At 41.7% G+C, this 13,838-nt stretch overlaps 1 protein-coding gene across 1 annotated transcript in view; it reads left to right on the forward strand.

The window, feature by feature from the left end:
- Positions 1-13,838, forward strand: part of LOC126162237 (esterase FE4-like) — a 74,720-nt gene that overhangs the window by 26,234 nt on the left and 34,648 nt on the right. The window contains exons 3-5 of the mRNA XM_049918609.1: positions 1,453-1,584; positions 1,748-1,895; positions 10,426-10,611. Coding sequence (XP_049774566.1) covers positions 1,453-1,584; positions 1,748-1,895; positions 10,426-10,611 — 466 coding nt within the window. The remainder of the gene's footprint in view (positions 1-1,452; positions 1,585-1,747; positions 1,896-10,425; positions 10,612-13,838) is intronic.

The following is a 13,838-nucleotide window of genomic DNA, read 5'->3' on the forward strand; positions in this document are numbered from 1 at the left end:
TCCCTTAGTTTTTATGATGATCTTTTCTCCCGATATATGTCTGCATGGAAAAAATATTTTCGCATTCTGAGGAGAAAGTTGAAGCTTGAAATTTCGTAAGAGGATTTGTTTTAATGATGTCCACCTCAAACCCTGTATCCTGTCAGTGACACTCCTTCCCCTATTTCGCGATAATACAAAACGTGCTGCCATTCTTTGACCTTTCTCGATGTATTCTGTTAATCACATCTGCTAAGGATCGCTCACGGTGCAGCAGTACTCTCAAAGATGATGGACAAGCGTAGCATAATCTGTCTCTTTAGTAGATCTGTTACATTTGCTAAGTGTCCTGCCAGTAAAACGCAGTCTTCGGTTTGTCTTCCCCACAACATTTTCTATGTATTATTTGCAATTTAAGTTTTCCGTACTTGTAATTCCTAGGTACTTAGATGAATTTACGGCCCTTACATTTGACTGATTTATCATGTAACTCAAATTTAACGGATTCCTTTTACCACTCATATGTATGACCTCAAACTTTCCTTTGTTTAGGGTCAACTGCCAATTTTTGAACCAACAGATATCTTTTCTAAATCGTTTCAGAATTTGTTTTGATCTTCTGATGACTTTACTGTACGCTAATCATCTGCAAACGACCTACGACAGCTGCTCAGATGGTCTCCTAAATCGTTTATATAGGTAAGGAGCAGCAGAGAGCCTACAACACTACCTTGGGGAACACCAAAACTCACTTCGTTTTACTCGATGACTTTCCGTCAGTTACTAAAAACTGTGACCTCTCTGACAGGGAATCACGAAACCAGTCCCATAACTGAGACGATATTCCATAAGCACCCAATGTCACTACAAGCCGCTTGTATTCTAGAGTGTCAAAAGCCTTCTGGAAATCTATAACAAGGGAATCAATTTGAAATCTCTTGTCAATAATACTCAACACTTCGTGTGATTAAAGAGCTACATGTGTTTCACAAGAAGAATGTTTCCTTAATCCGTGTTGAGTGAATGCTAATAGACTATTCTCTTCGAGGTAAAATGGATATTAGCGAATGGTATCGTTGGCCGGACAGCCTCTATTCGGGGATCTTCGAGGTAATTCATAATGTTCGAACACCATATATGTACAAAAATCCTGTTATGAAAACTTAATTAGAAGTGATGATGTTCACCTATGGCAATAATGGCAATTAGAATGAGGATGATATGTTGCAATCCGTGTATGTGGTTGTAACTGCTCTCAAATAACATATTCAGTTGTTATTTGTCGCATTGGCTTCACACCTACAGAAACTCACACCTTAGAAGAAGTTCCTTTTTAACTCTGACCCTAACAGCTTATTTGCAATTTTGCTGTTGTTTTTTATTTACATTCCATTCAAATCGCTCTAAAGCTCTTGTATAGACTAACCTTAAGAACTATTAAGTATCTTAAAAATAGAAGCTGTCTTTCTGCAGCCGCCAGTACAGAAGTCAGCGTGGACTGGCGTGAAAGACGTCCTGAAGAAAGGCACCAGTTGTACGCAGTACAGCAACGGGAAAACGTCCGGTAGCGAGGACTGCTTGTATCTCAGCGTTTTTGGTCCTGGGGTACGTATTGTATTGTAGAAAACGGTGTAGATTAATATTTGAATGAACATGCTTTTAATGTTTTGGAGTAGGATGTAAAAAGCCACAGAGTGAAAAAAAAGATTGAAAATTTTTGCTTTTAAATTTGTAAATTACATTGCGATTTTGCTGTGTGTTACTACAGACCCCGTCGCGAAATGGAACACTGAAAAATGTTATGGTTTTCATCCACGGAGGATGTTTCACATCTGGATCTGGCAACGCGAGGCCGCAGTACTTTGTGGACCTGGATGTCATCGTCATTCACCTAAATTATCGACTGGGACTTCTGGGTAATTACCTGTAATATGCTCACTGTTACTTGACTAGTTACGTGAATCGCTAAAATATTACAAAATTAGGTCGTTGTTACATTTAAATTGGTGATAAATGAATCTATTAATAGAACACATCAAATTTCTCTCAGTAATGACTGAAGGTTAGTCTGTCATTCTCGAGTATGTACGGCACCTGATAAGTAAGCTGTACTAGACGCAGATGGAGAACGTTTTCAAGAACATGTGAAGCTAAAAACGAAGATGATGCTAGTACGTAAATCAGAAAGAGAATGGTAATTAAGAAGCACCGTTCCTTCGTCATTCACACTTCAGCTTATTACGAGTTAATTTAACACCAATCATTCATCAAGTACATAAATATCTTTGAACAAGTTGCTCTAGTGGCAACGTGTTGGTGCTTCAGTATTTCGGAGTACTAGTCTGTGCTTCAGTATGCTGGATTATCCCTGCAGTGTCTGATGCAGTTAGAACATGTGACCGTTGCCGACGTACATACGTCTGTCGAATAAAAACTCTACGCTCAATGCTTCCAGTAAACCCAAGATCTTTAATATCGAATGGGCTGAAAGTATTCTCAACAGAAATAAAACATAAAACCACAGTTCCAGATGCAGAATTATATGCTCAGGACTGAGATGTTAGAAATGTTTCATTTTAATGCAGAATAAGTACTTGCTACACGGAGAGTACCTTGAGCAGGAGAGCAGCTCTTAGTGCACATAAGGCAGATAATCCTGTAAATGATACTGAGAGCTCCGTTACCTGTAATTCACAGTGGACATAAATATCTCTAAAACTTCCTTCTATTCGAATGTACTGATAGGCCAATTCCAAAATATGAGTACTCTGGTGCTGCCCTCTCTTATGTTTTCCGTACATACACATAATACAGGTCAATGTCAAATACAAAATCAAATAAGGATAACGTTGGTTCGAAGTTCCACGAAATACTTAAATGCATCTACCTGTTTACTATTTCCCTATTTTGTTTGACAGACACTTGTGATAGGATCACCTCAAAATCGTTCAGTCCATCTCTTTAAAGGATGTCGAGTATTCTTCTTGCAAGTCGGGTTGTATTGTGTTGTAGCTTTAGTTATTCTATAATTAGACATACGTTGGACAGTATTTTTCAGTTATATTTGTAATAGGTTCAACATTTAGTTCTTATCTAATATTGGTAATTCTTTTACATCTACATCTACATCTACATTTATACTCCGCAAGCCACCCAACGGTGTGTGGCGGAGGGCACTTTACGTGCCACTGTCATTATCTCCCTTTCCTGTTCCAGTCGCGTATGGTTCGCGGGAAGAACGACTGTCTGAAAGCCTCTGTGCGCGCTCTAATCTCTCTAATTTTACATTCGTGATCTCCTCGGGAGGTATAAGTAGGGGGAAGCAATATATTCGATACCTCATCCAGAAACGCACCCTCTCGAAACCTGGCGAGCAAGCTACACCGCGATGCAGAGCGCCTCTCTTGCAGAGTCTGCCACTTGAGTTTGTTAAACATCTCCGTAACGCTATCACGGTTACCAAATAACCCTGTGACGAAACGCGCCGCTCTTCTTATGGTCCCACAATGAATATCCCGTTACAAATCGGAGGAACTTCATCTCTGATGATTCGATTCGTCGTAGTTTATCGAATGTTAGGGTCCAACATTCACTACCATACAGGAGCAAAGGTAATTTGTAAGAATTTAATTAATGTTTCTTTGCGTACGTTACGTTTTAATGGAATTAGTATAGTTCCACAAAAATGTCTGAATCTGGGAAGATTTAGCTCTACATCAACCGATTTGGGAAATTTAAAATTGCACCATTATACTTAAACTCTCTTACTTCTTCAATTATTTGTCCATCGATAATCCATCTATAGCAATTTTTGCTCTTGTGGGTATAAGGAGACGTAAAGTGCGAATCACAATTATCATATAGCACATTGTTGAGAGATCTCCCTGTTGATGTTGTATTAAGTAACAATACTTTGCTCTGCCCTTTTACTTTCTTCCTCGGAAGAAAAGGTTCTAAAGCGATATGCTCATGCCCGCAGAGGTTTCGGAAAAGATAGTACTATTCACCCCAATTCCGTAGACATAGTCGACAGTAGATGCCAATGAGATACTATGATGTAGCCTAATCAAATGAGGTGCAAAGTAAAGTGGCCGTTGCCATGTTTTGATCAAAACTTCCGAGTCGCTCAATCCATTACGGTGTACAATACGGATCTTCACCTGGTTAAGTCTCATTTTTTGCAGTTCGGGCACTTCTCTGCCTGCAGAGTTGCGTGTGCGTAAAGGTGTCGAATGGGTTCTCCAGTATCAGAACAAACGTGGATTCATGAGGGCTTACTCAGCAGAGTATCCTTCTTGACTTGTTCCCTCCCGTACGTTACGTCGATTTCAGCAACTCAGTCCAGCAGCAGCAAGTGACGTACCCAGCGAAATGCTGCGGCAGCGCGCAATAGCAGCGTCCTTACTGACCCCCACTTGCGTCAGCTGTTGCACCGCAACGAGGCTAGGTGGCTGGCCTGGGGTACATCGCCCTCAAACCCGTGCCCCCTGGCACAAAGCAAACGGGCCCTACGTCGAACCCAGGACATTCTCTAGTCAAGCTGGAGTGTCAGACAATGGCAGTCACTGGACAGTCGCTACTCGGTGGATCGAATCATCAGGGAGGGCTAGCTGACGGCCCATAGAACGGCGGCTTCTCTAAGTTTTTGATGCAGTTTGATGACGCAGGAGCAGCTTAACGTACATTCGACAAATGCCTGCCGCGGAGACTGTGTAGGTCATATTTACAACCCTGAAGGAATACTGCAATGGGCTGAGCTAAGGGTCGGGTGTGTTATGACGGGATCTCGGCTCCCGTCACGTAGACAGCTGTGGATATGTTGCTTTGTACTACACCGTGCAGCAATCCAGTCGCCCACTCCTGGGAGAACGGCACATTTGCAGGATGCTGCAACTACACTATTCCGGCACTCATCTGTAGAACTTCGGCCATGGCTGCCCACAAATTCCTTGGGTAGCTGCGAAGGGTTGCCTGAAGCGGAAACCAGAACACGTGGGGAAATAGGGAGCCTCTAAGGTTCGTTGTTGTTTGGAAGTCGTGGACTGACTTCTGCTCTCAGTTAAGACTATTAAATAAGCATATAGCTTCGATCGTGATTAACTACCACAGTTTCAAAACTGTAGAGTTGAAACACTAGTACATCATGCAGAAAATATACTGTTTCTGGTTGTTACTTCACTCGCTTTTCCCAAGACTCCTTGGATCTGCACATCGAGCACCTCTGTCCTGTGGTTAGGTGTATTCTTCTTTCCGCTGATTGCTTTAACTCGTCTGGTTCCCAAGTGCTTCGTCCTGTGCCGCAGGATGTACTCGCTACTGCAGCGTGTTGACACTTCGTCGTTGGAAGGCAGTGGACCTGCTTGTTCAGTTAGTGGATCACTCAATTGGTCGATTTCAGGAACATGTCATATAAAACCAGCTCGCTATAGATCGAATCGACCCTGTAACTTGGCGACCTGAGCGACTTCATCAAGTTCCCGAGCCAGCAACAGAGGAGGCGCGAACATCGTGAGATGGAGACGAAGGTGGACTTCTCCGGTCTTGCTCCTCTCCACGGCTTCTTTCAGTTAAGTTTCATTTTCTCATCCTCCTTGGGTAATATTCTCGCCAAATCGCTATTTTGTCTAACGTATCGGTAGGATTACAGCTGGATAAACTTCAACATTTACCTAACTCCAATTTTTTCTCTTTTTAAAATCATAGTCTACAACTCACACAGACTATCTATTCAGAATTTTCTTGTAGTTAGTAGAGGAATCTATCAGGCATACGTCATTTCATTTTGTATTCAAAACATTCAGTTCACAAGGCACGTGGTTTTTTTTATGGTTGCTACTTCCTTCCTTTCACTGCAAGGGTAAAGCTAAATTGCGGATTGTGCGTGCTATTTTTGTTCCTAGTACAAAATTTATGGGTGTTACTTTTATATTAAAACTGTGCCTCATTCTTCGGAACAAAAGCAGATGTACTGTCAGGCTGTCGTTGGTTTGCGAAAGATTTTGAACAGTTGACGAGTCGTTTCAGAATAGATACCTGATGACGAAAGAAATGACGTTTCGTTTCCTTCATCTGAAACAACATTAGTGGTTTTTAATGGAACATATGTACAATCTGATTAGGTTTCTAGACCTAAAAACAGTTCGTTACAAAGAAGTTTGGTTTTATTCACAGTATTTGGTGTCCGATTTTTGCTCACATCAGGAAGTGTCTAACGCTTGCACATTTTTGAGATATTCTCTCGTTTTTAACTTCTGTGCTTTTTGCTTAACCCCGCGTTGCTTAGCAGCGCTACACATTTCTTCATGTGAAATATAAATCAGTGCACCAACACTATTGGTTGTTTTGCATAAACGTGTACCTGTGTGTTTTTGTGTGAGAAATGTTGCCAACTTAAGAACTACTTTTGGTTTTCACTTGATCTAGAAATGTTCTCCCCATGGCAATGCTTTTCACTCAAAAAAGGCAGAGACCGGTTTACGCAGATTTACGTTCAGATCCGTAGTGGTGCTACATTGTGTCGTGTTTCACCTCAAGAAATTGGTAGTGCTGGAAATCAGTGCGGTATTATGCAAAAACAACAGCAATGACAAACGAGAGAATACGTGAAAAATGTGCAAGCAGACGACGATTCCTAATGACAGTGAAAATTAAATTACTGTAACTAAAATCAACTTATTTTATAACGAAGGTCTAGAAAACAAGCCCATTATAATTATGTTTTATTACAGACTACTAATGATGTTTTACGTCAATAAAACGAAACACGTTCGGTGATAAGAAACGTACTTTGTCGTAGTTGCACAGACGGATTTAAAATACATTCAGTAGACACAAACAAACTGTGGACACTGTGACCACACATATGAATTCATATCATTCTCATTCTGTACAATGAATACTTGTGTCTATATGTGAAATTGTCCCAGAAAACTATTCAATTCCAAATCGGTGTATGAAAGTATGCAAAGTAAACCACAGATTTTATCACCGCAATGAGTAATTATATCCTGAGGAAATACTGCTGAATTCAAGCGTTTGAAAAGATCTATAACATGAGATTTGCAATTCAACTTCTGTGTAATATGCATTCGGTGGCTTATCCCAGCAGAGGACGATCTAATGCCAAATATAGCTCGACACTATTCTTTGACTGCAGTGTCCCGGTAGATTCGGCGGGTTCGCCCCAGCGCCCTACCACCAGAATTGTTCCACTCACAAGAGTGCGAAATCTCGTAGCTCCAGTGCTTAACGTAAGCCACCTCGTCACTGTGATGTCACTCTCTGTCGCGAGCGGCCTTCCCCGCGCTCGGAAACGGCCTTCAACTAGCTTCGAGTGATTCCTAGGCCGTATCATACGTTCCATACAGGGCGTGGACATAAATGTGGAAACACCATGAGCATAACACACTACCAAACATAACATGGTGTAGCAAACCCGCTGGCAATCAAAGCCTCCAGGAGACCTGGAATGGGTAAACACAGGTTCTGTGTTGTTTTCGATGGGATCTTGTACCATTCTTCATGCTAATCAGTGGCAAGTTCATGTAAAGATGACGGACGTGGATAGTGATCATAAACTCTTGTTTCCAGTGTTGACGACGGAGGCTTAATAATATTGAGATCAGGTGACTTTGTTGGCCACGGATATGCGACAATGCTTCCTCCTGCTCACGAAACCAGTTCCAGGCGACGCAAGCTGTGTGAGCAAGGACCTTTTCGCCTAGGCACACAGCATCACCGTTGGAGAAAAGTCATTGTGCCATGGGATGGACCTCGTCAGTCAAAATGGTCGCATAATCTCTGCGCCTTGCAGAGTAACCAAGGGGCCCACGTAATACCACGACATGGCTGCCCAAATCAGCAACGAATCTCAGCCATGTTCCACCCTTGACAGCAAGGAGTGTTCATTGCAGGCTTGGGACGGCGTACACCAGTCGTAAATTTGGCCAGAAGATCAATATGGTTCGACACAAAACTCACGCGACCAAAAAACTTTCTTAAAAAGCATTGGATATGTTCCTATGGGATCAAACCGCTGAGGTCATCGGTCCCTAGGCTTACACACTACTTAATCTAACTTAAAGTAACTTACACTAAGGACAACATACACACACACACACACACACACACACACACCCATGTTCGAGAGAGTAATCCAACCTCCAACGGGGGCAGCCACGCGAACCGTAGCAATGTGCCTGAGACCTTGCGGCTACCCCGTGTGGCAAACAACTTCCTTCCATTGATCCATACTCCACGTTTTATGGCTTCGGCAGCGTGCTTTGTTGTTACGGGCATTTGCATAGCATACCTGTGGTTTAGAAATTCCAGCTCGCCCTGCAATTCCCGTCTTATTGAGCGTCCTTCGTGATGTTTTGGTGCTGCCACAGTTCGTGAGAGAGATATTCAGTTCTGCAGCGACTATTTCAGCTGTTGACCTCTCATTTTTCGTCCCAGTACTCTTGAATGATCGTCTATCGCAGTCACTCTTCACCCAATGTCGCCCACATTGTGATACAGCGGGTGATGTCCTTCCACTCTTCCTGTGTGCGGTATACATCTTCGATACGGCGCCTCTTGAAACACAAAACACTTCGACTACCTTGGTTTCGGAAGCATCCACCATACGAGCACCAACTACGTACTGCATGCATTTTACAAGCGCCGCTCGTTGTCTGACGCAACAGTGCGACTTGTAGGCTGGGCTACAGTTTGCGTTTATTAGTTTCTCCGTATGTGGATGATTCTGATCCCACAAGTTTGCTCAATTAAGCAAAAGCTATTCCAGTTTCTCAATTGGAACTTCATGACATCCACAGACGACCAGTTTCACGCTTTATGTCATGTCATCATCAAGTGTATCTGAAAGTTATGCTTCTGTACAGCATTACTTTCAGATAACTTATAATTGTCTACTATAAAGGCAGAAACCGGTCGATTGTGGACTTCATAAAGTTCCAGTTAAGCAATTGGAGCGGCTATTCATTAATCTGCATTTTTGTTCAAGAATGCATTTCCCGCGCTGTGCAGATATTTTTGTGCAACACCTGTGCAAGATATGGGATCACAACTGCTCATTAACATTTTTCTGCAGATACCCGGCTTGCCTCAGTTTCCCAGAAACTATCTCATGGTTCTTGCCGTGATAGCCTTCACGTAATTATGTCTTATGTTTGCATGGATTTATGCGGTGCATCTTTGAGGAGGCTTCGAGTGAAATGCTCATTGTAGGCTTGCTACTTTTTAGTTTCAATTTCACTTCCATTTCTACCCACAGGACAGGTCATCCGGTGCTGCTATAAACCTCAATGACATTTTTCCACATTATAGTCACAAAATATGACATTAAAAGTTGAGTCTTGTTATAAACATACTTAATCTTTTACTGGTCACCGATACTTTTCATATGGAACAGGAAGAACAGATTTAAACGTAACAAAAAAGTGTATTATATGTAAAGCTAAATTAATATAATACGGAGTCACAAATGCAATGGGAAATTACAATGTAGTTGCTAAGCTCGTGTGTATGTATTGAGTTGTGTGAAGGAACACATGTCAACTTTACCACTCTAGTTCAGAATCTTAATAGTTTGTTTCTGTACCTATTGCATAAGTGCTGTCGTCTAGTTAAAATGAAATTATCTCTCCAACTTCTGAAGAAATTTAATGTTTATGGAGTGAAAAAATGTAACTTCCTTTGTATTTCGTAAATATGTAACTCAGTTTTATTTCGACGCATCGCTACATGAAAACATAATACACTTTAAATTCCAGAATGAGATTTTCACTCTGCAGCAGAGTGTGCGCTGATATGAAACTTCCTGGCAGATTAAAACTGTGGGGAGGACCGAGACTCGAACTCCGGACCTTTACCTTTCGCAGACAAGTGGTCTAAACTTTTTTTTCGATGTAGCGGTCGTTACATAACATCTAGGGAAGTTCGTTGTTGATACCTTCACTCAATTTTTTGAGCTACCCAAGCACGACTCACGCCCCGTCCTCTCAGCAGAGTGAAAGCCTAAATCTGGAAATATCACCCAGGCTGTGGCTAATCCATGTCTCCGCAGTATCCTTTCCTACAGGAGTGCTAGTTCTGCGAGGTCCGCAGGAGAGCTTCAGTGAAGTTTGGAAGGTAGGAGACGAGATGCTGGCAAAAGCAAAGCTGTCAGGACGGGGCGTGAGTCGTCCTTGGGTAGTTCAGTTGGTAGAGCACTTGCCTGCGAAAGGCAAAGGTCCCGAGTTGGAGTCTCTGTCCGGAAGACTGGTTTAATCTGCCAGGAAGTTTCACACTTTAAATTCCCTGGAAATGGGCTAGCAGAAATGCTAGATTTAGGGTTCTGAGCGTTTATTACAGAATTTGAACTGTTGTTACAAACCTTTAATTAATTTTTTGTTAATATGTGTTCAAGTGTGCTGTTTACCTCACAAGAATAAACCATCGTAGGTTTCCTGAGCACCGGCGATGAAGTGGTCCCTGGGAACATGGGTCTTAAGGACCAGACAGAGGCACTTCGCTGGGTGCAGAGGAACATAGAGGCATTTGGAGGTGATCCACAAAAAGTAACCATCTACGGACAAAGCGCTGGAAGTGCATCCGTTCATTACCACGTTCTGTCTCCACTGAGCAAAGGTAACTGATCTGTATTTTTGAAACTAAATTTATCGCTCATCTACATGTCCTCTTTACAATAAACTTCAGTTTATATTTTGTGTTTGTTCGTGTGTGTGTGTGTGTGTGTGTGTGTGTCACAAAGAGAAAGAGAGAGAGGGGGGGGGGGGAGGAGGCGGACAGGCACCACGTTTTAGTACTTGGTAATAGTGTTACCTGGCAGAAGAAGTTCTCAGCATAAAGTAAATGTCAGAAGAGTATAAGAAAGAGACTGATGAAGAATGTATACAACATTAACAGAAATGAATAATATTTCAGGAATGTGGATGCATAAATTTGGCACAAAACAGTCGAAGCAAATGATATAGGATGTTCTCGTGGGGAGTTTTCTGGCAAACTGTTACCTTGTCTCGGTTTATGTGATTACATTCGAACAACGCCAGCGATAAAAGATTAAGCATGTTACTGGTGTCGTATACGTGCAGTGAGCTATACCCAGTTAATGAAGTATTTAACACACGTTAACAGCAACAAACGGAAATTAAAGTTGGAAAACTACTCTTATTACAGCGGCAATATGGGCCATCCATCTTAATATGCGAAGTCATATATTGTTCATTTCTCTTTGGTGACAGAATTAGGGTATCCCAGGCAGGAAATGCTACTAAATGAGAGTTTCTTCTTCTTATTTTTCTGCGGCTCTGCAACTCATAACGACTCTTAGCCTCTTCAATATCTCCTTCCATTTATCCCAATCTCTTGCTGGAATATTCCAATACCTGTAACTCCTCTTCCGAAGGTGTTCTACGACTACCTCCTCCAATCTAGTTTTCGGTCGACCATATCCTCTCTGTCCATCTGCCTTTTCTTGTGAAATCGTTTTTGGTATTTCTGTGCCATTCATCCGTGCCACGTATCCCTCCTACCTCTGTCTAAATGACTTCACAATTCTTCCAACGCCGCGTGGAGTGATCGCGCGGTTTAAGGCGCCATACACGGATTGCGCGGCGCCTCCCGCCAGAGGTTCGAGTCCTCTGGCGGTGTGTGTGTTTTGTTCTTAGCATAAGGTAGTTTAAGTAGTGTGTAAGTCTAAGGACCGATGACCTTAGCAGTTTGGTCCCTTAGGAATTCACATACTTTTGAACAATTCTTCCAGCTGGCTGATCTTTGTAGATGGCGTACAACTCACCGTTATATTACCTCCTCTATCTTTCCCTTTCAAAAACTGGGCCATGATTCTCCCGAGTAATCTCCCGAATGCATCCAGTGATTCAGCATCCTTTGCTATCAGAGCCCAGGTTTCAAAGGCGTATGTAAGCACTGTTCTGGTCAGTTTTTTTATAGACGGTTAGTTTTGTGGTTCTAGTCAGCAACCTTGAAGACAGAAGCTTTCTTTAGGCAAAATAAGCTTCATTGGCTGCAATTAGTCTCTGTTTTATTTCATAGGAGCTATCACTTAGGCTGGTTATAATCAACCTCAGGTACTTGAAATGATAAACTCTTCTGAAGGTATAACTAGCCATTGTTACTTCAGGTGGGACCTTCTCCCTGTGCGCTTTCCCAGTTCGTTGATATTTAGTCCAATATTCCTGCCGGCCTGTTCAAGTACGGTGAATGTCTCTTCCATTGCCATAAGAGTTCTTGCTACTATATCAATATCATGCACATAGACTAGTATCTACACAGATTTATGAAAAATCGTTCCCCTATTCAAGACATTTCCTTCTCTCATCACTTTCTTCAAGGCGGCGTTGAATAGAAGGCATGCCAGCACGTCACCTTGGCGTACTCCATTTTTAATTTCCCAATCGCTGGACCAATTTCCTCTAGTTTCTATGCTATCCTGCGTCCCTCTCATTGTCATTCTTACTATCCTTACCAGATTTTTTGGAATACCCAATTCACCTAGAGCTCAATATCGTTGCTCTCTGTTTATACTATCGTACGCTGCTTTTAAAATCAATAAAATGCGTTACGACCCCGTATTCTTTTGTTTATTCCAAAATTGGTCTTAAGGTAAATTTCTGGTCAGTAGTTGACTTACCGGGGATAACTCCACATTGGTACACCGTCTTTTCCCTTTGTATTATTGGAAGGAGTCGGTCATACAGTACGTTAGAGGGGATTTTATGTCCCAGCTTAAGTAGTGTGATCCCTCTATAGTTACGGCATGGTGTCCTTTCTTATATATATGGCATATGATCTCCTTTTTTCACGTTTGAGGCACTTCCTCTTCTTCCCGTATTAAATTTACCAGTTTCAGGATGTTCTACTAAACGTCCACTAAATGAGATTTTAGTACAATAAATGTTACTTGAAAGAGATAGAACTCGATTTCACTTCATACGACCATAAAATAGCTCCTTATGTTTTGTTTTCGAGCACTTAGGATAGCCGGAGCTTTCATACTTGGAAACGAGTCACAGCTACTCGCCATTTACACTGGTATCGCGGTGGAGGAAAATTCTATTTTCGTCTGTTTTATATTTTACTTCTGGTACATTTTCCTCCCTGTTTTAAGGGCAAGATTGCCTTGCCAGCAGTAAAATGACTTACGCCCTTCGGAACAGAAGTTTAACATGACTAAACATACACGTTGTAATACATAGGACCACATGACAAGACGTAACACATTTCACAGCTTCACATATTAAAAGTCGACTGGTGTCTGCAAATTCGTTATAACTTTGTAGGTCTCCGTTTGAGGGAATTTGACACCAATGTTAATAATCAACAATCAGAAAACACTAGTCGAACTGGTAATATCTGAAAATGCTTTCTGATGTCAAATAAATCTCGTAAGTTTGTCATTGGAAGGTATGCGGCCAATATTACCCAATATGGAGCTAGATATTACACGTACAAATTTATTACCTGTCTTATGATTTTTGCAGTAATCCCGTTTAAAGACACGTAAGTAAACAACGTAGGTAGTCAAAGACTTAACGTCGAATGCAAGTGTTACTGTTTTATATGAAACGTGGAGAGTATATATTGTTACAAGAGAAGTTCTAACCGTAAGTGTGATGCGTGCATTAGCTTCCAGGCCGACAACCACCCATTACGCCCAGCACTGTAAATACTCTCCATTCATGTCTTGACTTTAAGGACTAATACCCGTAATGCCTCGCCATAAAGAAGCAGCAACCTATAAGCAACTGCTATATACATTAGACTAATAAATGACACATGGGTTCCCCTAGTTTTCTTTATTCTTACAGCCTTAATTGCATTTGGTTTTATCTGGT

This window comes from Schistocerca cancellata, chromosome 2, assembly GCF_023864275.1.
Source record: "Schistocerca cancellata isolate TAMUIC-IGC-003103 chromosome 2, iqSchCanc2.1, whole genome shotgun sequence".
In the NCBI taxonomy this organism is placed as follows: Eukaryota; Metazoa; Arthropoda; class Insecta; order Orthoptera; family Acrididae; genus Schistocerca; species Schistocerca cancellata.